This window comes from Amblyraja radiata, chromosome 3, assembly GCF_010909765.2.
Source record: "Amblyraja radiata isolate CabotCenter1 chromosome 3, sAmbRad1.1.pri, whole genome shotgun sequence".
In the NCBI taxonomy this organism is placed as follows: domain Eukaryota; kingdom Metazoa; phylum Chordata; class Chondrichthyes; order Rajiformes; family Rajidae; genus Amblyraja; species Amblyraja radiata.
In genome coordinates, this window is record NC_045958.1 from 93,277,258 (window position 1) to 93,304,937 (window position 27,680).

Genomic DNA, 27,680 nt, shown 5'->3' on the forward strand with positions numbered 1-27,680 from the left:
ACCCACACTTGTCACGGGGAGAAAGTACATACTCCGTACAGACAGCACCCATAGTCAGGATGGAACCCGCGTCTCTACCGCTGCACCACTGTGCCACGCACAATGCTTCATTTCAGATTTGCAGCATGTGTGGTATCCTGGTTCTGGGATAACCTACAGCAGTTATTGAGGTGGGAACTGGTTCTGGCCAAAGTACAGTACAGGAACAGGCCCACAGTGTTGAAGTCACTTACTTATATCGCAGTACTTCCCCACGAAACCGTTGCTACAGCTGCAGACGATCTCCCCGGTGGCTTGGACCGATCGACACTCCCCTCCATGGAGGCACGGGCTGTCCTTGCAATCTGTAAGAGAGTCATAGAGTCATACAACATGGAAACAGGCCCTTCCACACAACATGCCCACACCCACCAACATGCCCCATCTACACTAGACCCACCTGCCTGTGCCTGGCCCATCTCCCTCTAAACCTGTCATAACCATGGTCCTGTTTAAATGTTTCTTGAGCCCTGCGATAGTACCTGCCTCAACTACCTCCTCCAGTAGGTCATTCCAAATACCCACCACTCTTTGTGTCTTCCCACACCCCAAGGTGTGTAGGTTAATTGGCTTCAGTAAAATTGTCCATAGTGCGTAGGATCGTGCTAGTGTGCGGGGTGATCGCTGGTCTGCGCTGACCTGGTGGGTCGAAGGGCCTGTTTCCGTGCTGTATCTCTCTAAAGGCTCAAAGCCGTCAGTACATAGCAACTTGGCATTACACCCACCACCCTAACCATTTACTCCCTCCACCACACACTAAGTCCCTCTTACTAAAGGTATGACCTTTACTCACCCGCATCCCAATCCCTCGATCGCCCTTCAGCCCACAATGTCTGTGCCGAACATGATACCAAAACTAATTATTATCTGCCTGCAGATAATCCACATTTCTCCATTCCATGCCCATCCAAAAGTCTGTTAAAAACCACTATCATATCTGCCTCCACCACCTCCCCTCGCAGTGTGTTCCAGGCACCCACCACCCTCTGTGCAAAAAAAACCTGCCCAGCACATCCCTTTTAAACCTTACCCCTCTCACCTTAATCAGCAGTATCTGTGCAGGGAAATGCACGTGACTTTACACAACGGGACCTTTCTTCAGACTGATGGAGAAAGGGGGAGAAAGCTGGAAGAGAAGGCGGGGGCAGGACAAAACCTGTCGAGTGAGAGGTGGACACGACATGCTGGAGAAACTCAGCAGGTCAAGCGCAGCATCTCTGGAGAAAGTGCATAAGTGACGTTTCAAGTCGGGACTTTTCTTCCGTCTGAAGAAGTGTCCCGACCCAAAAGGTCAACTGCTATTTTCTCCAGAGCTACTGCCTGACCCGCTGAGGTACTCCAGCACTATGTGTCTATCTTCAGTATAAACCAGCATCTGCGGTTCACATTTTATTATGTGATAGGTGGATACAGGTGAAGAGGCGTTGGGGGGGGGGGGGGGGATGATTGGTAGATGGGGGGGACTAAGTGATAAAGGCTTAAAGAGCCAAAAGGGTGTCAGGGAAAGAGAGGAGAGGATTGCAATGTAAAGCCAGAGGGAGGGATAAGGAGGGAGGAGAGAGGGTGGGGGGGGTCGAGGGGAGAGAGGAGAGGATAAAAGGGAAGTATGCGATTTGGGAAGTCTTTAGTTTTGTAATAGGCACCTTCGTGTGCTGCGCTGTGACACTCCGGCCCACTCTCAGTACACACACAGCCTTCAACTCTCTCGTGGATGATTCGGCTCCATCTTTCTCCGACGCTGAAGTGCCTGTGGTGGCTACTTTCCAGGCACTTTTCTGAAACACAAAGGAAAGATAGATCAGCCATGATTGAATGGCAGGGTAGAATTGATGGGCTGAATGGCCCAATTCCATTTCCACAACTTATGAACTTACGAAAATAACTAGAACCAAGTTAATGCCACAGAAAGGAGATGAGAGGAATTTCTTTCGAGAGTGGTGAATCTGTGGAATTTGCTGCCACAGAAGGCTATGGAGGCCAAGTCATTGGGTATTTTTAAGGCAGAGATTGACAGATTCTTGATTAGTACGGGTGTCAAGTGTTACGGGGAGAAGGCAGTAGAATGGAGTTGAGTGGGGGATAGACCAGCCATGAATGAATGGCGGAGTAGACTCGATGAGCCGAATAGCCCACTTCTTTTAGTTTATTTGAGTTTAGTTTAGAAATACAGCACATAAACAGGCCTTTTGGCCCACCTTGTCTGCCCGGACCAGCAATCACCCCATACTCTAGCACTATCCCACACACTTAGGGACAATTTGTAATCTTTTACTGAAGCCAATTAACCTACAAACCTGGATATCTTTGGAATGTGGGAGGAAACTAGAGCACCCGGGGAAAACCCACGCAGTCACGGGGAGAACGTGCAAACTCCATACAGACAGCACCCGTAGTCAGGATCAAACCCAGGTCTCTGAACTCTACTGCTGCGCGACTGTGCTGTTACTAGGATTTAAGAACAGAAAAAGGCCGTTTGGCCCATTGAGTCCCTACTGTGAAATTAAGCCCATAGTTACACTAATCCTGCATTCCATTCCTATTTTATCACACATTTTCATCACCTCCCAACAAATTCTAATTCTCAATGACACATTCAGAACAATTTACAGTTGATAATTAATCTACCAACCCTGAATGTCTTTGGGATATGGAGGAAGACCAAAGCATCCGTGGGAAACCCAAACACAGTCTAACCTAGTCTAGTTTAGAAATACAGCGAGGAAACAGGCCCTTCGGCCCACTGAGTCTGCGCCGACCAACGATCACCCGCACATCAGTACTATCCTACACACCAGGGACAATTTACAGAAGCCAATTAACATACAAACCTGCACGTCTTTGAAATGTGGGAGGAAACTGGAGCAACCCGGTGAAATCCCTCGCGGTCACAGGGAGAACTTACAAAAACAGACAGCACCCGAGGTCAGGTCTCCCTTTGGACTGCCTGAAACCCCCTCCCCCCTCTGTCTTTCTTCCCCCCAGAAACTTCCAGGAGAGATTTCCCATAACTTTGTCCGGATTAAACCAGATGTCGGACCACCAGTTGCCGGAAAATCGGAGGTGAACCTGCAGCTCAGCCTCAGACATGAATGTTGCTTGCTTACCTTGCTGGCAGGTGGCTCCTGAGAATCGGTCACTGCACACACAATAGTAAGAGTTCTGGGGTGGATCTTTGGTGCAAGTTCCTCCATTTTCACAGGGATTTGAAAGGCAAGGATCTAAAAAGTAGAAAGCAAAGGCATTTAAGCTTCCAAGCTGTGGCCACGGTAACCATCCCAAAAACAAAGCATGTCTCCTTTGGAATAACTTACAGCGGCAACAGTTCTGAACCCTACCACCATCCGGCAGCCAAGGGAAACATCCTTAGAATGATACGATACGATAGAACTTTATTTATCCCAGCAGAGAAATTGATCTGCCAACAGTCATAAGACACAATATACGTGAGACATGAAATTCAAGTGATGAGTGGAAAGGCTTGGGTGATCTGCAAAGATTGAGAGAGGTAGGGGGGGGGGGGGGAGTCAGTCTCAGTCTACCCCACAACAAAAGGGGGAGGAGTTCTACAGTTTGATAACCACAGGGAAGAATGATCTCCTGTGGCGTTCCGTGCTGCATCTTGGTGGAACCAGTTTGTTGCTGAAGGTAATCTTCAGGTTGACCAGTGTGTCATGGAGGGGGTGAGCTGTATTGTCCAGGATGCTCCGCAATTTGAGGAGCTTCCTCCCCTCCAAGACCACCTCCCAGGAATCCAACTCTGCCCGCAGAACAGAGCCAGCCTTCCTGATCAAAGAGAGCAGCAAAGAGTTACGAGGATGTTACCAGGACCCGAGGGCCTGAGCGCTCCATAGGGAGAGATTGAGCAGTTCATAGGTAGCATCGTCACAGGTAGATGGGGTGGTCAAGAAGGTGTTCATTAGTTAGAGTAAGGACTAGAGAAGTTGGGATGTTATGTTGCAGATTTACAAGGCGTTGATGAGGCCACATGTGCAGCATTGTGTGCAGTTTTGGTCACCATGTTATAGGAAATGTTATCAAGCTGGAAAGGGTGCAGAGAAGATTCATGATGATGGTGTCAGGACTCAAGGGCCTGAGCTATAGGGAGAGGTTGAGCAGGCTGGGACTTTATTCCTTGGAGCGCAGGAGGATGAGGGCTGATCTTATAGAGGTGGATAAGATCATAAGGGAAATAAACAGGGTTCATGCACAGAATCTTTTACCCAGAGTCGGGGAATCAAGAACCAGAGGACAAAGGTGAGAGGGGCAAGATTTAACTGGAACTCGAGGGGCAACATTTTCACACAGAGGGTGGTGGGTATATGGAATGAACTGCCAGAAGAGGCAGTTGAGACAGGTGCAACAACAACATTTAAAAGACAGCTCCAAGACTTTAAAGATACAGCGTGGAAACAGTCTCTTCGGCCCAATGAGTCTGCGCCGACCAGCTGTGCCACTGTGCCGCCCCAAAGGTGTAGTAAAATATGGGCCAAACGTGGGCAGATATGGGCCACCTGCACTCCAAGGAATAAAGCCCTCACCTGTTCAACGTCACTCTATAGCTCAGGTGGACCACGCTAGCAGAGGTGGTCAGAATGGTCATATTGGGCATCTTGGTCAGAATGGTCATATTGGGCATCTTGGTCAGAATGGGCATATTGGGCATCTTGGTCAGAATGGGCATATTGGGCATCTTGGTCAGAATGGTCATATTGGGCATCTTGGTCAGAATGGTCATATTGGGCATCTTGGTCAGAATGGTCATATTGGGCATCTTGGTCATATTGGGCATATTGGGCATCTTGGTCAGAATGGTCATATTGGGCATCTTGGTCAGAATGGGCATATTGGGCATCTTGGTCAGAATGGTCATATTGGGCATCTTGGTCAGAATGGGCATATTGGGCATCTTGGTCAGAATGGGCATATTGGGCATCTTGGTCAGAATGGGCATATTGGGCATCTTGGTCAGAATGGGCATATTGGGCATCTTGGTCAGAATGGGCATATTGGGCATCTTGGTCAGAATGGGCATATTGGGCATCTTGGTCAGAATGGGCATATTGGGCATCTTGGTCAGAATGGTCATATTGGGCATCTTGGTCATATTGGGCATATTGGGCATCTTGGTCAGAATGGTCATATTGGGCATCTTGGTCAGAATGGGCATATTGGGCATCTTGGTCAGAATGGTCATATTGGGCATCTTGGTCAGAATGGGCATATTGGGCATCTTGGTCAGAATGGGCATATTGGGCATCTTGGTCAGAATGGGCATATTGGGCATCTTGGTCAGAATGGGCATATTGGGCATCTTGGTCAGAATGGGCATATTGGGCATCTTGGTCAGAATGGGCATATTGGGCAAAGGGCAAATTCTTCGCTGTATGATCTTATGGCTCTACCCTACCTGCACCCACTGTGATAAAAGCTATCAGATGCTTATGTCCCCATGAGATGTCTTGGCCTGATCCAGGCCCACCACTCTGCCCCATGTGTAGGTACCCTGCTCTCAACTAAAGGAATGTCAACCTGGGGCGGCACGGTACCCCACTAGTCACTGCCTGCCATTCTGAAAGTGACCCGTTAATCCCTACTCTTTGTTTCCTGTCTGCCAACCAATTTTCTATCCATGTCAGTAACCTACCACCAATACCATGTGCTCTAATTTTGCCCACTAATCTCCTATGTGGGACCTTATCAAATGCTTTCTGAAAGTCCAGGTACACTATATCCACTGACTCTCTCTTGTCCATTTTCCTAGTTACATCCTCAAAAAATTCCAGAAGATTAGTCAAGCATGATTTCCCCTTCGTAAATCCATGCTGACTCACACAGATCATGTTACTCCTATCCAAATGTGCCGCTATTTCATCTTTTGTGATTGTCTCCAGCATCCTCCCCACCACCGGTCAGGCTAACCGGTCTATAATTCCCTGTTTTCTCTCTCCTGCCTTTCTTAAAGAGTGGGATAACATTAGCCACCCTCCAATCCACAGGAACTAATCCTGAATCAATAGAACATTGCAAAACTATCACCAATGCGTCCACGATTTCTAGAGCCACTTCCTTAAGTACCCTGGAATGCAGACTATCAGACCATTTATTAGCCTTCAGTTCCATCAGTCTAATCAACACCATTCCCTGCCTAATGTGAATATCCTTCAGTTCCTCCATCACCCTAGATGCTCTGGCCACTAGTACTTCAGGGAAATTGTTTGTGTCTTCCTTAGTGAAGATGATAATAAAGTCATCTATTTCAGTCTTCAAGGGTCCAACTTTGGTCTTAACTAATCTTTTTCCTCTTCATATACCTAAAGAAGCTTTTATTATCCTCCTTTATATTCTTGGCTAGCTTACCTTCGTACTTCATCTTTTCACCCCATATTCCCTTTTTAGTTATGTTCTGCTGCTCTTTAAAAGTCTCCCAATCCTCTTGTTTCCCGCTCATCTTCGCTATATTATACTTCTCTTTTATACTGTCCTTGACTTCCTTTGTCAGCCATGGTCGCCCCTTACTCCCCCTGGCCTCTTTGGAATGAACCGATCCTGTACCTTCTGAATTATACCCAGAAATACCTGCCATTGTTGTTCCACTGTCCTCCCTGCTAGGGTCTCTTTCCTGTCAACTTTGGCCAGCTCCTCTCTCATGGCTCCATAGTCCCCTTTGTTTAACTGTAATACTGACACTTCCAATTTTCCCTTCTCTCTCTCAAATTGTAGAATAAAACGTATCATATTATGGTCACTACCTCCTAATAGCCCCTTTACCTCGAGTTTCCTTATCAAATCCGGTTCATTACACAACGCTAAACCCAGAATTGCCTTCTCCCTGGTAGGCTCCAGTACAAGCTGCTCCAAGAATCCATTTCGGAGGCACTCCACAAACTCCCTTTCTTGGGTTCCAGTACCAACCTGATTTTCCCAGTCTACCCGCATGTTGAAATCTCCCATGACAACCGTAGCATTACCTTTGCAACATGCCAATGTGCTGGGAGCAAGAGTAGCCACTAAAAGATTATTTAAAAGGCGTACCTTGCTCTGGACATTGTGGAACTGTGCAATAATCCCAGGCGATCGTGTCATTGATTAGCGTGTAGCACCAGGGCTCCTCATCATTGTCCAAGTTTCTGAAACAAACACACAGCCACTCAGCCAAGGCCCAAATCTCCTGCCCACTTTTAAGAGTGGAGACCGTTTAATTGTCAAGTGAACAGGGTACTGGACAATAAAATCCTTAATCGCTGCAGCTTTACACGATAATGCAACAACAGATAAATGTACAATAATACCACAATTTCAATCAGTGATATTAAGTTGCTTGCTCCAAGGTTTAACCTGCATTCAGTTCTGACGAATGGTCCTGACCAGAAGAGTCTCTGGTCCATTCTCTCCAGAGAACCTGCATGACCCATTGAGTTCCTCCAGTTGTTTGCTCAAGATTCCAGCATGTGCAGCCTTGTCTGCATTGAGTGCAAGGGTTGGGACATCCTTCTTCAGTTGCACTAAACATTAGTTGGACTTGGATGGTTCAAGCACAGGAAGGATGCCATAGAGTCATGGAGACATACATCATGGAAACAGGTCCATCAGCCCATCTAGCCCATGCCCACCAAGATGGCAAGTCTACACTACTCCCCATACGCCCGTATTTGGTCCATACCCCTCTAAAGTTTGGAGGGATGTGGGTCAAACGGATATAAATGGGACTAGCTTATCTAGGGTCTGGAGGGTCATGAACTGAAACATCACCTGTCCATGTTCTCCAGGGATTCTGTCTGACCCACTGAGTTATCATAAGACAGAGGCAGAATGAGGTTATTCAGCTCACCGAGTCTACTCTGCCATTCAATCATGACTGATCTATTTTTCCCTCTCAACCCCATTCTCCAGCCTTTGACACCCTTCCCTTTGACATCCTTACTAAACAAGAATCTATCAATCTTTGCTTTAAAAATACCTAATGTCTTGACCTCCACCGCCGTCTGTGGCAATGAATTCCACAAATTCACCACCTCTGGCTAAAGCACGTTGTGTCCTTCTTAGATGGGGGCATCTTGGTCGGCATGGACGAGTTGGGTCAGTTTTGGTGCTGTATAACTCTATAATGCTCCTTGCGGTGCCTAATCCAAGCAACATCATGGTAAACCTCCTCTGCACCCTCTCCAAAGCCGTCGCATCCTTCCTGTAACGGGGCGACCAGAACTGCACGCAATACTCCAAATGTGGCCGAACCAAAGCCCTGTAAAGCTGCAATGTGACTGCCTGACTTTTGTAAGCATTCTGACAGATAAAGGAAATTGCCTTCTATTGCCACGTATACCAAGGTACAGTGAAAAACCTTTATGTTGCATGCTATCCAGTCAGTGAAAAGACTACACATGATTACAATCCAGCAGTCCACAGTGTACAGATGCAGTATAAAGGGAATAACGTTTAGTGCGAGATAAAGTGCAATAAAGTTCAATTAAAGATAGTCCGAGGGTCACCAATGATGGTAGCTTAGGACGGCTCACTAGTTGGTGATAGGATGGTTCAGCTGCCTGATAACAGCTGGCAAGAAACTGTCTCTGAATCTGTAGGTGTGTGTTTTCACACTTATGTACCTCTTGCTTGATGGGAGAGGGGAGAAGAGGGAGTGACCGGGGTGAGACTGGTGCTTGATTTTGCTGGTGGCCTTGCCGAGGCAGCGTGAAGTGTAGATGGAGTCAATGGAAGGGAAGTTGGTTTGCGTGATGGTCTGGGCTACTTTCAGTGAGCTATAATTTGGTACCAATCCTATGCTATAATTCTTTGATGTGGAGCGACTACCTCTGAGAAATCGCAAAGGACCATAGACTGGCACCATTTGCACCCTCCAGGACAAGGCTGGAAGATACCAAGAGAAGCCTATTGAGCCACTGGCTACAGTACGTCACGCTCATGGTTCCATAGGACCTCTGAGGTGTCTATTTCCCACCTGCAGTAAGGGTGGTCACCCACACCCAGGCTGTGGGGGTCATCCAGGCTCCTGATGTCAAACTCCAGGGTTATGAAGTTAGACGTCCAGAGTAGACAGTCGGTCCCTGAGGCAGTCTGCCTCGCCTTCCCTCGGTACGAGCTTCCATCTCCTTCGTGGCAGTCAGAAGCAGTGTCTGAACACAAAATACACCAAGTGTTAAACGACCCATCTTGGGGATTTATTCCCTGACACAGTGGAACCTCTGGGATTGTTGGTGGGAGGGGAGAGGGGAGAGGGGAGAGGGGAGAGGGGAGAGGGGAGAGGGGAGAGGGGAGAGGGGAGAGGGAGAGGGGAGAGGGGAGAGGGGAGAGGGGAGAGGGGAGAGGGGAGAGGGGAGAGGGGAGAGGGGAGAGGGGAGAGGGGAGAGGGGAGAGGGGAGAGGGGAGAGGGGAGAGGGGAGAGGGGAGAGGGGAGAGGGGAGAGGGGAGAGGGGAGAGGGGAGAGGGGAGAGGGGAGAGGGGAGAGGGGAGAGGGCGAGTGAGAGGGGGAGTGGGAGTGGGAGAGGGCGAGTGAGAGGGGGAGTGAGAGGGGGAGGGGGAGGGGGAGTGGGAGAGGGAGAGTGAGAGGGAGAGGGGCCGTGTGGCCACTCACACGCAATGCTGCCAGTTTCATTCACACGCAAATCCAATGAGTCCTAATCACAGAGAGATACAGTGCAGAAACAGGCCCCTGAGTCCATGCCAGCCATTCATCCACACTAATCCCATTTTAAATTCTCCCCATATTCACATAAACTCTCCCATATTCTGCCCCTCAACTACACACTATGGGCAACCTACAGCGGCCAGTGAACCTAACGACCCCCCCCCCCCCCCCTTGTCTTTGGGATGTGGGATGAAACCAGAGCACCCAGAGAAAACCCACGCAGTCACAGAGAGAACAAGCAAACTCCACACAAACAACACCCAAGGTCAAGATTGATCCTGGGTATCTGCTGTTGTGTGGCAGCCGCTCCACGACTGTGCCACCGTGCCATCTTTGAGGTGTGGCTACTGATGGTAGATTTTAATTATAATTCCCCCAGTATTAGCCAGCCCAGCCTCTCCCTATATCAGGCTCTCAAGTCCTGGCGACATCCCTCTAAATCTCTGTATTCCTTCCAGTTTATTGACATCCTTGCTGTAGCAGGGTGACCAAAACTGAACATAATACTCCAAATTAGTTCTGAATTAGAGTTTACTTCAGACTTTACAGCGTAGAAACAGGCCCTTTGGCCCACCGAGTCCACGCCACCCAGTGGTCACCTCGTACACTAGCACTATCCTACACGCAAGGGACAATTTACAATTTACAATAGCCAATTAACCCACAAAGCTACACGTCTTTGGAGGAAACCGGAGCACCCGGAGAAAACCCATACGGTCACAGGGAGAACGTAGAAACTCCATGCAGCCAGCGCCCGTAGACAGGATCGAACCCTGGTCTCTGGCGCTGTGAGGTAGCAACTCTACCGCTGGGCTACTGTGCCGCCCCAAATTTGTATCTGAGATAACCGCGCGCTATTCTGTGGCAAGACGTTACCTATTTCACAGTTCTTCCCCGCATAGTCCTGAGTGCAGGAACAAACTCTTTCACTGGTGGCCCGAATCTCCTGGCACGTTCCATTGTGGAGGCAAGGGTTTGTGTCACAGTCTGTAAATGACAAGGAAGAGTCACTCTCTGGGACACACATCATCTCCTCAAACAAACCAAGTCTTTACACTTTAGAGATATAGCCTGGAAACAGGCCTTTCGGCCCACCGAGTCCATGCAGACCAGAGATTACCCCCATACACTATTGTGTAAACCAGCACCTGCAGTTCCTTGTTTCTACCTGTTGACAACAGTCATCAGCTGGATACACAGCACCAATGAGCCAACTCAACACAAATTTCCACAAGGGTTTTCCAAGGCCATTATCCAGCCAGTGCTTGTAGACTTTAGGGATCGCAAGGGCGACACTGTGGCACAGTGGTAGAGTTGCTGTCTTACAGCACTTGCAGCACCGGAGGCCCGGGTTCAATCCTGATTACGTGTGCTGTATGTACGGAGCTTGTACGTTCTCCCTGTGACCGCGTGGGTTTTCTTTAAAGATCTTCGGTTACCTCCCACAATCCAAACACGTACAGGTTTGTAGGTTAATTGGCTTGGTGTATGTGTGAAATTGTCCCTGGTGTGTGTAGGATGGTGTTAATGTGCAGGGATCGCTGATCGGTGCGGACTCGGTGGGCTGAAGGGCCTGTTTCTGTGTTGTATTATTACAACTAAAAAACTAGATGGAGCATGGAAACAGGCCCTCCGTCCCACCAAATACATGTCGACCAACAATCACCCCGTACAGTAGCACTATCCTACACACCAGGGACAATATATAATTTACAGAAACCAATTAACCTACAAACCTGCATATATTTGGAATGTGGGTGAAAACCAGAGCACCTGGAGAAAACCCACGCAGTCACAGGGAGAATACACAAACTTTGTTCAAACACCTCCTGAGGTCAGGATCGAACCCGGGTCACTGGCGCTGTTAGGCAGCAACTCTACCGTTGTTCTACTGTGCTGTATGTGGATCTCAGCGGGCATCAGTCAGCTGGTGACTCTGCCCGCTCCTCCGTCCCCTCTCCTCGAACGCCCATGGCTCCCGGACTGCAGGTGCCAAGATCTGGATCACGTTGGTGGCCAAAGTGAATGGAGAGAGCAGGGCAGCACGGTGGCATGGATCACTGGACAAGGGTTAGATGCCACAGTGAGCTCTGTAGGTTCCAGCTGGGATTCTAATGACTGCCTGTTCCTGCTGGTTTAATATACAGGTAAAATAAAAAGACAAAAATCATGAGAGGAATAGATCGGGTAGATGCACAGAATCTTTTGCACAGAGTAGGTGAATCGAGGACCAGACGACATAGGTTCAAGGTGAAGGAGAAAAGATTTAATAGGAATCTGAGGGGTAACTTTTTCACACAAAGGGTGGTGGGTGTATGGAACAAGCTGCCAGAGGAGGTAGTTGAGGCTGGGACTATCCCAAAGTTTAAGAAACAGTTAGACAGATATGTGGGTTCCAGTTTCAAGATTCAAGAGAGTTTATTGTCATGTGTCCCAGATAGGACAATGAAATTCTTGCTTTGCCTCGGGCAGGTTTGGGGGGATATGGGCCCAACATGGGCAGGACTAGTGTAGCTGAGACATGTTTGCCGGTGTGGGAACATTGGGCCGAAGGGCCTGTTTCCACATTGTAAGACTCAGTGACTCTAAGTGCTGGTGTTAATCAGCGGGTCAGGCAGCATCTCTGGAGGACATGGATCGGTGACTTTTTGGGTCAGAACCCTTCTTCCCTCTAAACTCTCTGCACATTAGGAGAAATGTAATTCACAGAGGCCTATTAATCTGCAAACCTGCACGTCTTTGGGATGTGGGAGGAAACCGCAGCACCCGGAGAAAATCCCACACGGTCATAGGGTCCCGGCCCAAAACATCACCTGTCAGAGCTCTCCACAGATGATGCCCGATCCGTTGAGTTACTCCAGCATATAATGTCTTATTTTTTCTAAACCAGCATCGGTAGTTCCTTCTCTCCTTGCCTTGTAACCAGTGCTCTGACAATGTACAGCTTCATACAGGGGATGGAACAGCCCAGTTAACCCCTCCCACAGACTTGCACTCTAATATTGGCACTGGTTTATTAGAGTCATAGAGTCATAGAGCTGTACAAGCTTCATCCATGCCGACCAAATTGACATATAGCTGTAATCCCATTTGCCTGCATTTGTCCCATAGCCCTCTAAACCCATCTTATCCATGCATCTGTCCAAATGTCTTATTTAATTGCATCTGCTTCCATAGCTTCCCTTGTCAGCTCATTCATGAGTTCAGAATTAGGCAATTCGACCCATCGAGTCTAATCCTCCGTTCAATCATGGCTGATCTATCTTTCTCTCTGTTCACCATTCTCCTGCCTTCTCCCCGTAACCTCTGACACCCGCACTAATCAAGAATCTGTGAATCTCTGCCTTAAAAATATCCATTGACTTGGCCACAAAGCCTTGAACAGCCATCCATTTAACTCCGTTGCCCCAATGGTCATTCACACGCGCTTAAACCCCTGTCCTGACCAACATTTATCCCTTATGAATTGGATCAGTAAATAGATAAAACCTCGCCCAGCTCCCTCTCCAACCCTCCCTACAATTAGTCACAAGATGACTACCAGCCCGACCCGTCACCAATCCATGTTCTCCAGAGATGATGCCTGACCTGCTGACTTACTCCAGCCTTGAGTAACCCTTTTCAGCAAAGATATAATCTGGCTAGGTTTTTCAATAAACATTGTCTTTGCCCACCCCAGCACCGACAATCTCCAAGGGTCGCCTGCAGTTTTTATAATGAACAGGAGGAACAGGAACTCTGGTGGCTCTCAATAGTAACAGTGCAGGGTTCACCACGTTATATAAAGTGTTCTCCAGAAACCTTTCCAAGCCAACTGGATGGAACGAATCCCATCTTCAGTACAAAAGCATCTCACGACATCACCGTGAAGAATCCGTGTCCACGACTCTCGAAGGTTGTAATACTTCAGATGTTGCGTTTCAAAGCACTTCTCTAAACGTAAAGGAGAGTGATTTAGTTTAGTTTAGAGATACAACACGAAAACAAGCCCTTCGGCCCACCGGGTCCGCGCCGACCAGCGATCCCCGCACATTAACACTATCCTACACCCACTAGGGACAATTTTTACATTTACCAAGCCAATGAACTTACAAACCTGAACGTCTTGGGAGTGTGGGAGGGAACCGAAGATCTCGGAGAAAACCCACGCAGGTCCCGGGGAGAACGTACAAACTCCGTACAGACAGCACCCGTAGTCAGGATCGAACCCGGGTCTCTGGCGCTGCATTCGCTGTAAGGCAGCAACTCTACCGCTGCGCCACCGAGTCTTCAAAATGGTACAGCTCATAGCCTATTGTTCCCCCTGAAATCACGGAGGTGGGGGGGGGGGGGGAGGGGGGATTTACAGTGGACCTGGTTTGGGAGGCCTATATCGAAGGGGGGTACCTGGTGGGGGGGCCGCCGAGAACCATGGAGGACGCGGTGGGGGGACCTAGAATGAAGTGGGACACAGCAGAGAATGAAGGTGGGACCCAGAGAGGGGCCCGCCGTGACTGAAGGGGACACAGCCGGGGGAGAGGGGTGGTCCACGTGCGGCAACAAGCCTGGTTTGTCGCTGCGAGAAGATGACACGACTGTTTGATGAACCTTTTGTAACTTTGTCGGTGCCAGGAGCCTGGCGACTCTTTGTGAGGTCTGCTGTGTTATTACACCGGATTGTTTGCAAAAACAAAGAAGGGAAACGCGGCGAGACTAATCATGTCAAACCCGTTTCCCCACAAACATGTATATATTTATCCTATTACTTGCCTGTACTGGCTGGAGGTCAGAGGGATGAGAGGCCACCTCAACGAAACTTATCAAATAGTGAAAGGCCTGGATAGAGTAGTGGGTGTGGAGAGGATGTTTCCACTAGAGGGAGAGTCTAGTACCAGAGGGCACAGCCTCAGAATTAAAAGATGTACCATTAGGAAGATGAGGAATTTCTTTCATCAGAGGGTGTTGAATCTGTGGAATTCATTGCCACAGACTGCTGTTGAGGCTATGTCATTGGGTATTTTTAACGCGGAGTTTGATGGATTCTTGATTGGTAAGGGTGTCAGGGGTTATGGCGGAGAAGGCAGCAGAATGGGGTTGAGAGGAAAAGATAGATCAGCTATGATTGAATGTATACTTGATGGGCAGAGTGGCCTAATTCTAACTTATTACCTTTGGTCTGACATTGGGCATGGTTGAGGGGTCAGGGGGCTCCTATTTCCTCGTGTTCAAAGCTTTTGCTGAAGCAGTGCGAATGTTGTAGTCACTCACCTTTCTCACAGAACTCTCCGGTGAATGGGTCAGTGCAGATACACTTATAGGACTCTTCGCTGGGTTTATTAACACAGGCCCCCCCGTGCCAGCAGGCATGGTCCTCACAATAATCTGTCAAATGAATACTTGGTTAGTTAGATTTCACGTTCACAAATATAGGGGTAGAATTGGGCCATTCGGCCCATCGAGTCTACTCTGCCATTCAATCATGGCTGATCTCTGTCCCCTAATCCCATCATCCTGCCTTCACCCCATAACCCTTGACACCCGTTCTTATCAAGAATTTGTCTATCTCTGCCTTAAAAATATCCACTGATGACTTCCATAGCCCTCTGTGGCAATGAGTTCCACAGATTATCTACCCTCTGACTAAAGAGGTTCCCCGTCACCCTTTTACAAGAGCATCCTTTAATTATGAGGCTATAACCTCCGGTCCCAGACTTCACCATGGGTGAAGTTTCGGGTCAGGATGTCTGAACAAGGGCCTCGACCCGAAATGTCACCCATCCTTTTTCTCCAGAGATGCTGCCTGACACGCTAAGTTACTCCAGCATTTTGTGTCTTATTTTATAAACAAGCATCTGCAGTTCCTTGATCAGCCATCTGCAGTATGCGTTGAAGCAGGAAACTGTGGAATATAAATTCAAGTAACTAGATAAAGCTACGTAAACCTATTCTGAAAAAGAGTCTGACCTGAAACATCACCATTCCTTTTCTCCAGAGATGCTGCCTGACCTGCTGAGTTACTCCAGAACTTTGTGTCTTATCTTTGGTATAAACCGGCTTCTGCAGTTCTTTGTTTCTACTTAGTCACTTGATTTTTGTTTACAATCTACGGCATATTTGCTTGAAGCATTAACACTAATTTAAAATCACAATGCACTCATGGATCATAGAACAGTACAGCACAGGAACAGATGCCGCAGCCCACAATCCATGCTGAACATGATGCCAAGATATGCCCGCATGTGATCCATGTCCCGCCATTCCCTACATATCTACGTGCCTATCTAAAAGCCTTTTAAATGCCACTATTTATGCTGCACCATCACCGACAACCTCTCCTTGAACACAGAGATTGACAAGAGGATCGGGAAGGCAGTTACAACTCTCGCTCGCCTCACAACTCGAGTGTGGACCAACCCAAAGATGACAGTGAAGACAAAGATGGCCGTCTACAACGCCTGTGTCAACAGCACGTTGCTGTACGGCAGTGAGACATGGACTACATATGCCAGGCAGAAGAGAAGACTCAACACCTTCCACCTTAGAAGCATCCACCATATCCAGGGCATTTCCTGGCAAGACAGAGTGTCCAACACCTAGATCCTGTCTCGCGCTGGCCTTCCCAGTATGTACACTCTACTCAGGCAGCGTAGACTGCGGTGGCTGGGCCATGTTCACCGCATGGAGGATGGCCGTATTCCAAAAGACATCCGCTATGGAGAGCTGACATCTTCGAGGAGAACCATCGGCCGCCCCCAGCTACGTTACAAGGATGTCTGCAAGAGAGATATGAAGGCGCTTGACATCGATGTGAAGTCCCGGGAGAGGCTTGCAGCTGACCGCACGAGGTGGAGAGGTACCCTGACCCAACATCTCAAAACGGGGGGAGAGAAACTGATGTACACAGCGGCACACAAGCGGGCACAGCAGATACAACAAACCAGAGACCACACACAAATGTGACCGTTGAGACAGAGACTGTCACTCCCGCTTTGGTCTCTTCAGCCACAAGCGACGCTGCTCTAGCCGTGGTTTGGAGCGAGTGGCCAACAACTAGGATGCATCACCCATCGACAGTCATGACCGAGGGGGACTACGAGATTGTGTCTGCCTCAACCACCACCCTCCTTGTGTCAAAACGTACCTTGCACTTCTCCTTTAAACTTTGTCCCTCTCACCTTAAAGCTACGCCCTCTTGTCTTTTCACTTCCCAATCTGAGGAAAAAGGTTCTGACTCTCTACCCTATCTATCCCTGTCATGATTTTATATGCTTCTCTCAGCCTCCAACGTTCCAGAGAAAACAATCCAAGTCTGTGCAACCTCTCCCGAAAGCTAAAACCCTCCAATCCAGATGTAGAAACAAGGAACTGCAGATGTTGGTTTACCAAGGAAAGACATAAAGTGCTGGAGTAACTCAGCGAGTCAGGCAGTATCTCTAAAGAATGAGTCTGAAGGTGGATAGGTGATGTTTCAGTTTGGGATCCTTCTAATCCAGGCAGTATTCTGGTAAACCTCTTCTGCGCCTTCTCCGAAGCATCCATATACGTGCTGTAATGGCCGACCAGAAATGCACACAATATCCTGCAACCATTAAGGATCTGTAGACGCAGGTTTATGGTGAAGGGGAAAATATTTAATAGGAACTTGAGGGGTAACCTTTTCACACAAAGGGTGGTGTGTGTATGGAACGAGCTGCTGGAGGAGGTAGTTGGGGCAGGTACTATGGCAACGTTGAAGAAACATTTAGACAGGTACATGGATAGGATAGGTTTCGAGGGGTATGGGGCAAACGTGAGCAGATGGGACTAGTGTAGATGGGACGTGTTGGCCGGTGTGGGCAAGTTGGGTGGAAGGGCACGTTTCCACGCTGTATGACTGTGACTATTTACTCCAGGGTCTCTTTGATCCTGGTCACCTTACCGTGTCCTTCCACAACATTTTCCTTCCTTATTCCACCGTTCTTTTGACATTTTGCACACTAGCTCTGGATTCCACCAACAGAATGAAGCATTGTCTGATCACCTATTCTCTTAAGCCCCCCAGTATCCTTTATGTCACAATAAGATCGATCACCTCCCCTACACTAAGCTTCAATGAGAATAAAGTCAACCTGCATGACTTTGCCTCACAAGATAACCCTTTTCCAAATCGACCCAGAGAACATTCTCTTGAGTGCCTCCAAAACAAGTCCCACTTCATAAGTTCATGTTATAAGAGCAGAATTAGCTATTTGGCCCATTGAGTCTACTCCACCAGTCAATCATGGTTGATCTATCTTTCCCTCCCAACCCTATTCTCCTGCCTTCTCTCCATAACCTTGGACATCCTTTCTAATCAAGAACCTATAAAACTCCACTTTAAAAAATGCAAACACAATGTCTTTGTCTCCACAGTCATCTGTGGCAATGAATTCCACAGATTCACCAGCCTCTGACTACAGAAACTCCTCCTCAACTTCTTTTTAAAGGTCTTTTTCATTCTGAGGCTGTGCCCTCTGGTCCTAAACTCTCCCATTAGTGGAAACATCCTCTCCACATCCACTCTATCCCGGCCTTTCACTATTCGGTAAGTTTCGATGGGATCCCCTCCCCTCATCTTTCTAAACTCCTGCGAGTACAGACCCAGAGCCGTCAAACGCTCATCAAGTATTAACCCAATCATTCCCAGGATCATCCTCGTAAACCTCCTCTGGACCCTCTCCAGTGCCAGCACACCCCTCCTCGAATATGGGGCCCAAAACTGCTCACAATACTCCAAATGTGGTCAGCCCAATGCTTTCTAAAGCCTCAGCATTACATCCCTGTCAGGGCCCTCCACTAGTCGGGGCTGTCCAATGTTCTCTTGCATTGAAACCATCTCCATTCATAGCAGTCAGGGAACTGTACCATGTACAAGAGGCTGGATTTCTTCACAGTAGTCCCATTGCTTATCCTGGTCATAATTAGGGGTGGTGGAACACCTGAAAAAGAACAAACGTATCAGTTCATAGAAATAAAAACAGATGGACACAAAGTGCTGGAGTTACTCAGTAGGTCAGGCAGCATCCATGGAGAACATGGATAGGTGACGTTTCGGGTCGGAACCCTTGTTCAGACTGCGAAGTGTCCCCACCCCAAAACGTCACATATCCATGTTCTGCTGAGATGCTGCCTGACCCGCTGAATTACTCCAGCACTTTGTGTCCTTTTGTGCAAAGCAGCACCTGCAGTTCTTTGTGTCTACCTGTTGACAACAGCTGGATACACAGCACCAAAGAACCAACTCAACACAAATTTCCACAAGGTCATTCTGAGGCCATTATCCAGCCAGTGCTTGTAGACTTTAGACCTCAGGGATACAGCGTGGAAACAGCCCACCGAGTCTGCACTGGCCAGTGTTTACATGCAAACTCCATACAGACAGCACCCGTAGTCAGGATCGACTCCAGGTCTCTCCAGCTGTGAGGCAGCAACTCCACCGCTGCCGCCCTATTGATTTAACAGAAAGTGAAGAAACAAACAAAAGAGGGGAGAGGAGTTGCACTCACCATTGTTTACCCGTCTTTTTGCTCGGCACGCAGGTTCGGTGCAGATTGCCAGCGTTCCGGAAGGGGAAGGAGCACATCCCCCTGGTCTCTGTGAAGACTGAATGGGTTGGATTCAAATTAGCATAAGGTCCACCTCAGCAGCTCCAGGCTTGGCACAGTACAATGGGGACCATTGGAGGGCCGCTGAGAACATAGAGGGACCCAGCGGCGGGGGGGGGGGGTGGGGGGGGGGTGGAAGCATCGAGAATGAGAGGGAACCCGGTGAAGGGGTTGTGGGTGAAAGTGGCAGGCAGTAGATAGGACTGATTGGTGAACGTTTGTAACTTTGTCAGTGCCAGAAATGTGGCAACTCTTGTGGACTGCCCTGGGGAAATCTGCTGTACAGTTTCACTGGTTGTCTGCAAAAACAAAACATTTCACTGATCCGAGGTGTACGTGACAACAAAGTATCATTGGATCAATGAACAATCACACCTCCCCCAACACCAACACATGTGACCCAAATCCCCCTAAACCTTTACTCTCCCTGAACCTGCCTCAGCTACCTCCTCTGGCAGCACCTTCCACACACCCACCACCCTCTGTGTCAAAATGTTGCCCCTCATGTTCCTATTAAATCTTTTGCCTTTCTCCTGAATCTTAGTTTAGTTTATTATCACGTGTACCGAGGTACAGTGAAAAGCGTTTGCAGCGTACTAACCAGTCAGTGGAAAGACAATACATGATTACAATCAAGCTGTCCACAGTGTACAAAATGTGTAAGAAAGAACTGCAGATGCTGAGTTAAATCTTCTTCAGTCTGAAGAAGGGTCTGGACCCGAAACATCGCCCATTCCTTCTCTCCAGAGGTGCTGCCTCACCCGCTGAGTTGCTCCAGCATTTTGTGCCTACCTTCCACAGTGTGCAGATACAGGATAAAAGGAATAATGTTTAATGCAAGATAAAGTCCAGTAAAGTTCGATTAAAGATAGTCTGAGGGTCTCTATTGAGGTAGATAGTAGCTCAGGACCACTCTCTAGTTGTTGGTAGGATGGCTCAGTTCTTGATCTCCTACCCTGAAAAATAGACTTTGTGCGTTCACCCTCATGATCGTATATGCAGTTCTACAAGATCACCCCTCAGCCTCATGCGTCCCAAGGAATAAAGTCCCAGCCTGCCCAACCTCTCCCAATAGCTCAGGCCCTCGAGTCCTGGTGACATCCTCATAAATCTTCTCTGCATACATTCTAGCACCAATCAGAGGAAAAACGTGCAAACTCCACACAGATAGTACCTACAATTAGAATTGAACCCGGGTCACTGGAGCAGTGAGGCAACAGCGCTATTAACTGTACTATTGTGTCAGCTAATCAATCTTCCCTCTGTTGTTTGCTGACCCACTAAACCTTTATTAACACATCACTTTCCTTGAAAGTGGCCTCACAGGTAGATAGGGTGGTCACAAAGGCTTTCATCAGTCAGAGTATTGAGTATAGAAGTTGGGATGCTGCAGTTATATAAGATGCTGGTGATGCCACCTTTAGAGTATTGTGTTCAGTTTTGGTCACCATGTTTTAGGAAATATGTCAAGCTGGAACGGGTGCAGAAAAGATTTACAAGGATGGTACACAAAATTGCTGGGGAAACTCAGCGGGTGCAGCAGCATCTATGGAGCGAAGGAAATAGGCGACGTTTCGGGCCGAAACCCTTCTTCAGACTTACAAGGATGTTGCCAGGACTCGCAGGCCTGAGCTATAGGGAGGTTTCACGGCAGTCGGGTCACGACCCATGACCCGTGCTGTTGCTACACTACGCCAAGTGGAGTACATGCGATGAACTGCAGGTAAGCACTAACCATTGTTTCCAGCATAGCGGGCCCGTTAAAACCCGCCGAAATGCTCAATTTTTGCGCTGTAAATAATTATGGAAATCGGGATAAGCGTGAGAGACATTTAGCCTACTTCAGATTTCCAAAAGTGAGGAGAAATGACGGTAGATAGAAGCGAGAGCTGAAGGGACAACAACAGCCAAAGTGCTTCTAAAGTTGGGTACATGTCTCTCACTCTTACGCCGACTTCCACAATTTTTTACAGTGCAAAAATTCAACATTTTGGTGGTTTTTAACAGGTAGGAAAGTACGCGTTTCTTGCATTAATAACATATACCGGAAGTGACGGATGTCCTCCAGATGGATTGTGCGGCTCTGTGCGTCAATCCCTATGACCCAGTGACCTTACGTGCAACCCCCCTATAGGGAGAGGTTGTGCAGGCTGGGACTCTTCCTTGGTGCGCAGGAGGATGAGGGTTGATCTTATAGGGGTGTACAAAATCATGAGAGGAATAGATCTGGTAAATGCACAGTCTTTTGTCCAGAGTAGCAGAATCAAGAACCAGAGGACATAGGTTTCAGGTGAGGGAGGAAGATTGAATTTGAACCTGAGGGGTAACTTTTTCACACAAAGGGTGGTGGGTGCATGGAACAAGCTGCTGGAGGAGGCAGCTGAGACAGGTACGTTTAAGAAGCATTTAGACAGGTACATGGATCGAACAAGTTTTGAATGGTATGGGCAAAACACAGGCAGATGGGACTAGTGTAGATAGGCCATGTTGGTTAGTGTGGGCAGGATGGGCTGAAGGGCCTGTTTCCGTACTCTATTATTCTCTATAACATCATGATGATCATGAAATGGGGTTGCGGGAATGAGATTGGAGTAGGCCGCATCAAAGTTGGAAATCTCCCAAGTAAGCAGAGAGGGAAAGGATTTAATGGGAACCTGAGGGGCACCTTCTTCGCGCAGCTGGTAGAGCTGCTGCCTCACTGCGCCAGGTTCGATCCCGACTTTGGGTGCTGTCTGTGCGTTAAGTTTGCACGTTCTCCCTGTGACCGTGTGGGCTTCCTCCGGGTGCTCTGGCTTCCTCCCACATCCCAAAGACATGTGGAATTGTAGGTTAATTGGCCTTTGTACGTTGCCCCGAGTGCGTAGGAAGTGAATGAGAAAGTGGGATAACATGGAACAAGTGTGAATGGGTAATTGGTGGTCAGCATAGGTTCAGTAGGCCGAAAGGCCTGTTTCTGTGCTGCATCTCTAAGCTAAACGGAGTGTGGTATAGAACGAGCTGCTAATGGCTGTAGTTGAGGCAAGTACTATAATAACATTTAAAAGACATTTGGACAGGTACATGGAGACAAAAGGTTCAGAGGGATATGGGCCAAATGCGGGCAGATGGGACTAGCGTGTATGGGGCATCTTGGTCAACATGGGTAAGCTGGGCTGAAAGGCTTGTTTCCGTGCTGTACGACTCCAGGACTAAGTAACACTCTGTGAGATGGGAATTTATTGGAATGTTCTTCCTCTGGGGAGCAGCTGAATGGAGAGTTGGAATTGCCAGATCCAAAGATGCTGAGGTCTATTGGAGCCCGTCAGGCTTGGGATCAGCCAACCATGCCCCAATGTAACAGGAAGGAAGTGCAGGTGCTGGTTTACACCAAAGATAGACACAAATTGCTGGAGTAACTCAGTGGGTCAAGCAGCATCACTGGAGAAAGTGCATAGGCGACGTTTCGGGTCGAGACCCTTCTTCACACTGGAGGTGTGGGGGCGACAATAGAGCAGGACAAATTAGAGCCAGCAACAAATGAAATTGTAGGCGTGCTAGATCTCTGGGTTGCCAACCATTTTAACTCCCATTCTCACACTGACCTTTCTGTGCTGGGCCTCCTCCATTGTCAGAATGAGGACACACAAACAGGAGGAAGAGCATCTCATATTTTGCTTGAGTAGCTTACAACCCAAGGTATGACGGTTTAATTCGCATTTTAAGTAACTTCTACAAAAACTCTCCTTCCCCCTCCCCTCTCTCCTTCCCCTTTCCCCCTCTCGTCTCCCTCTCCCCTTGCCCCCTTCCTCCACCCTAGTCGTTTAACCAGTTCTGTAGTTCACCACTGTATCACTTTTGCGATCACTCCCTAGACAACAATTGGCCTATCAGAGAATCATCCAGCCTGAGGTCATCTGTTGCCGGCACCAATTTGCCCTGGTCTATTCTCATAAGGTCATGTGTTAGGTGTAGAATTAGGCCATTCGGCCCATCAAGTCGACTGCGCCATTCAATCATGGCTGACCTATCTCTCCCTCCTAACCCCATTTTCCTGCCTTCTCCCCATAACCGCTGACACCCGTACTAATCAAAAATCTATCTATCTCTGCCTTAAACAAATCCACTGACTTGGCCTCCACAGCCTGCTGTGGCAAATAATTCCACAGATTCACCAACCTCTGACTAAAGAGATTTCTCCTCATCTCCTTCCCAAAAGAACATCCTTTAATTCTGAGGCTATGACCTCTAGTCCTAGACTCTCCCACATCCACTCTATCCAGGCCTTTCACTATTCGGTAAGTTCCCCCCCATTCTACTAAACTCCAGTGAGTACAGCCCAATGCCGACAAACGCTCATCATAGGTTCACCTACTCATTCCTGGGATCATTCTTGTAGTTCTCATCTCCAGCCTCCCACGTCCTCACTTCCAGTCTGATGAAGGGTCCCAACCCGAAACGTCACCTATCCTTTTTCTCCAGATGCTGCCTGACCCACTGAGTTACTCCAGCACTTTGCCAATACCCATGCAATCATGCCCCATGCCAGGGCTGAAGCTACTGCAAGCCAGGTCTCTGCAGTTCAGGTGGATTGACCACCAGGGGGAAGCACAAGCCCACGTTGACACCACTGAAGCAAGATGCAAAGTGCTGGAGTAACTCAGTGAGTCAGGCAGCATCTCTGGAGAAAAGGAATCGGTGACGTTTCGGGTTGGAACCCATCTTCAGACACCAAGGAAGGTTGGAGACTTTAACATATGTCACCATGAACATCCGACTGCAGCCTCTCTATCAGCTTGCTCCTGGCTCTTGTATCTTTACTGGCAATCTCGTTACACTACCGATGGGACAATGTTATGCAAAACTCTGGAGTTATATGTCCGGGCAAGAGATTGAAGTCAGTAAGAAATGTGGACAGTATCTTTCACAAGGTTTCTTCCCAGCTGTTATCAAGCAGACGAACCATCCAACCACAACTATAGACAAGTCCTGAACTACTATCTACTTCATTGGTGACCCTCGGACCAACTTTGTTTGGGCTTTACTGGCTTTATTAACCCAGAGAGTTGGGAATCTATGGAATTCTCTGCCACAGAAGGCAGTGGAGACTAATTCACTGGATGTATTCAAGAGAGAGTTAGATATATATCTTAGGGCTAACGGAATCGAGGGATATGGGGAGAAAGCAAGAACTGGGTACTGATTTCGGATGATCAGTCAGGATCATATTGAATGGCAGTGCTGGTTTGAAGGGCTGAATGGCCTACTCCTGCACCTATTTTCTATATTTCTATGTTTATCTTGCACTAAACGTTATTCCGTTATCATGCATCTGTACAGTATGAACGGCTCGATTGTAATCATGCATTGTCTTTCCGCTGACTGGATGGCACGCAACAAAAGTCTTTTCACTGTACCTCAGTACACATGACAATAGAATAAACTTTGATAGCCAATTCATTCCTTCCACAGATACTGCCTGACCCACTGACTTACATCTGTGGAGGAAATAGATGAGTGACATCCTTACTAATCAAGAATGTATTATTTTCCACTTTAAAACCCTCTATGACTTGGCCTCCACTGTCGTCTGTGGCAATGAATTCCACAGATTCACCACCCCCGGCTGAAGAAATTCCATCTCCTTTCAAAAAGGTACGTCCTTTTATTCTGAGGATGTGGCTCCTGGTCCTAGACACTCCCACTCATGGAGACATCCTCTCCATATCCATTCTATCCAGGTCGGGACCCTTCTTCAGGCCAGGCCAGGCTTTGTAGTTCCTTGTCTCTCCTTTCTCATGCTGGCTGAACGAGATCCATACACATTTTCCGTACAAATTCCCCCCCCTTACTAAACCTCACGGCACCAGAGATGCGAGATTGATCCTGACCTCGAGTGCTGTCTGTTTGCACGTTCTCTCTGTGACCGTGTGGGTTTCCTCCGGGTACTCCGGTTTCCTTGCACATTCCAAACACTAATGTTTGTAGGTTAATTGGCCTCTAGTGTAAAATTGCCCTTAGTGTGTAGGGAGTGGATGAGAAAGCGGGATAACACAGAACTAGTGTGAATGGGTGATCGATAGTCGGTGTGGACTCAATGGGCCAAAGGCCGTTTCATTTCTGCATCACTAGACCTTAAAACTAAAACTAAAGTTTGTGTCCGTCCTCTGGTCTCATCCCCTCCACTCTCTCTCCCCCCCTCCCCCCCACTCCCTCCCTCTCCCTCACCAACTCTCATGTTCTCCCTCCATCCCACCAACTGGGGTAGCACAGCGGTGGAGTTGCTGCCTGACAGCGCCAGAGACCCAGGTTCGATCCACACTACGGGTGCTGGGTGTACGGAGTTTGCACGTTCTCCCCATGACCGCATGGGTTTCCTCCTGCTTCCTCCCTCACTACAAAGGCGTGCAGGTTTGTAGGTGAATTTCCTTTGGTAAAAATCGTAAATTTTCCCCGGTGTTGAGAACAGAGCTAGCGTACGGGGTGATCGCTGGACGGAGCGGACTCGGTGGGCCTGTTTCCGCACTGTATCTCTACAACTACCTCGGTGTTCAGAGTGAGTGTGGAACAAGCCGTAGCATGAAGGTGTGTGTCTCTAACGCCTTACCTATACGGTGGTGTCGTAATGGGTGAGAAGAACCTTGATCCTCAAGCCCATCTCTAGGAACCCCTAGTTTGGAAGATTTTGATGACTGTGAATCCAAATACAAAAGGCATTAAATTAGCACCTCACCCAGGCCCCAGAGATTACAACCTATACACTCGACACAGACGCCCCACGTGAATGCGTTCTCACCCCATTACTCTACACCCTGCACACCCACCACCGCGCGGCCTCATTCTGCTCAAACTCCATCTGCACGTTTGCTGAAGACACCACTCTAATGGCCAGGATCTGGGTCAGGCAGGAGTGGTGAAAAAGGGGGAGAGGGGGGAGAGCAGGGACCCCGAGTTGGAGGCGAGTTGGGAAGGGGGGGGAAAGGAGGGGGGGAGAAGTGAGGGGGGAGGGGGGGGCAGCACCAGGGGACACTGGGCTACTGGAAGCAGAGGCTGAGGGAGGGGGAATGCCAGAGACCAGAGACCCTGGCATGGAGGTGGGGTGAGGTGATGGGCGGGGGAGTCAGAAGGACCCTGGGTTGGAGATGAGTAGGAGAGGGGAAGGAGGGGTGAGCATAAGGGACCCTGGCCAGGAGGTGAAGGAGGGGGGGTGAGTATCAGGGACCCTGGGTCGGAGGCGTGGATGGGGGTGGGGGGGGTGGGGGGGGAAGGAGGGGGAAAACAAGGGGCTCTTGCGCAAAGGTGGGGGGTGGGGGAGGTCTTGGACCCCGCCCCAGTAATGTGGGGGAGGGGGTATTGTCCGGGACCCCAGCCCAGAAGTGGGTGGGGTTGGGTGTGACAGGCACTATTTAAACACTGCTCGCTCATGAGTCTCTCGTTGTGGAGGGATGACACTTTGCCAGCTTACTAAAGAGTGAAGATCAGCTTACCGTCCCTTGCGTTCCAGCCACAAGACAACAGCAGAGCAGAACCACCGGGTAAAGTACCAGCATAGTGCCCCGGGTACAGTCTGACATTCCTGTGCTGGCCACACTAACATCCACACACTCAGTGGGCTCACTTTCTGCCCCCTCACCAATGTTACTTTGACCCCATAGTGAGTGGAGTTAGCAGAGTGCGTGTCCTGCAATCAATACTGCCATTGATCATTAACGCAACGTCAAGAGAAGTGGCCAGACCTATTGAGACCGATCGATGTCAGATCTCTCCCATCCGACTTTGGAATGAAATAACTTCTGATTTGCACTAAAGGAATCCTTGTAGTTTAGCCAGTGACACATTAGCAGAAACACAGGGTGGCACAGTGGCGCAGCAGTAGAATTGCTGCCTCACAGCACCAGGGACCTGTTGTTTGATCCTGACTACGGGTGCTGTCTGCACGGAGTTTGTACATTCTCCCCGTGACTGCGTGGGTTTTCTCTGGGTGCTCCGGTTTCCTCCCACACTCCAAAGTTGCGCAGGTTTGTAGGTTGATACGCCCTCTGTAACTTGTCCCCAGTGCGTAGGATAGAGCTAGTGCACGGGTTGATTGCTGGTCGCTGTGGACTAAGTGGGCTGAAGGGCCTGTCTCCACGCTGCATCTCTAAACTAAAAACTAAACCTGCAGTAATGTGTGCAGTGGAGATTGGCAGAAAATCAGGAAGGCCATGATTAAAGTAGCGAAGATGCAGAATAGGTTCATAAGGATGTTGCCAGGGCTTGAGTTATAATGACAGATTTATAGGAGGCTGAGAGGTAACCTGGTACGGGTTTATAAAATCATCAAGTGTATGGATGGGGTTTACTAGGGATGTGGAATTTAAAACTAGTGGCCGGACACAAAATGCTAGAGTTAGTCGGCAGGACAGGCAGCATCTCTGGAG

General features: G+C 48.7%; 1 protein-coding gene across 1 annotated transcript in view; it reads right to left on the reverse strand.

Moving 5' to 3' along the window:
* The window catches only part of hgfac (HGF activator), a 41,418-nt gene extending 14,487 nt beyond the window's left edge, over window positions 1–26,931 (reverse strand). Inside the window, exons 1-12 of the mRNA XM_033018337.1 lie at window positions 26,748–26,931; window positions 25,868–25,952; window positions 19,186–19,282; window positions 18,545–18,618; window positions 14,930–15,043; window positions 13,484–13,615; window positions 10,559–10,669; window positions 8,996–9,170; window positions 7,072–7,166; window positions 3,144–3,257; window positions 1,683–1,814; window positions 234–344 (exon numbers count right to left, since the gene is read on the reverse strand). Of these exons, the coding sequence (XP_032874228.1) occupies window positions 234–344; window positions 1,683–1,814; window positions 3,144–3,257; window positions 7,072–7,166; window positions 8,996–9,170; window positions 10,559–10,669; window positions 13,484–13,615; window positions 14,930–15,043; window positions 18,545–18,618; window positions 19,186–19,282; window positions 25,868–25,952; window positions 26,748–26,834 (1,327 nt within the window). The 5' untranslated portion in view covers window positions 26,835–26,931. The remainder of the gene's footprint in view (window positions 1–233; window positions 345–1,682; window positions 1,815–3,143; window positions 3,258–7,071; window positions 7,167–8,995; window positions 9,171–10,558; window positions 10,670–13,483; window positions 13,616–14,929; window positions 15,044–18,544; window positions 18,619–19,185; window positions 19,283–25,867; window positions 25,953–26,747) is intronic.
* Between the last annotated feature and the right edge of the window lie 749 nt (window positions 26,932–27,680).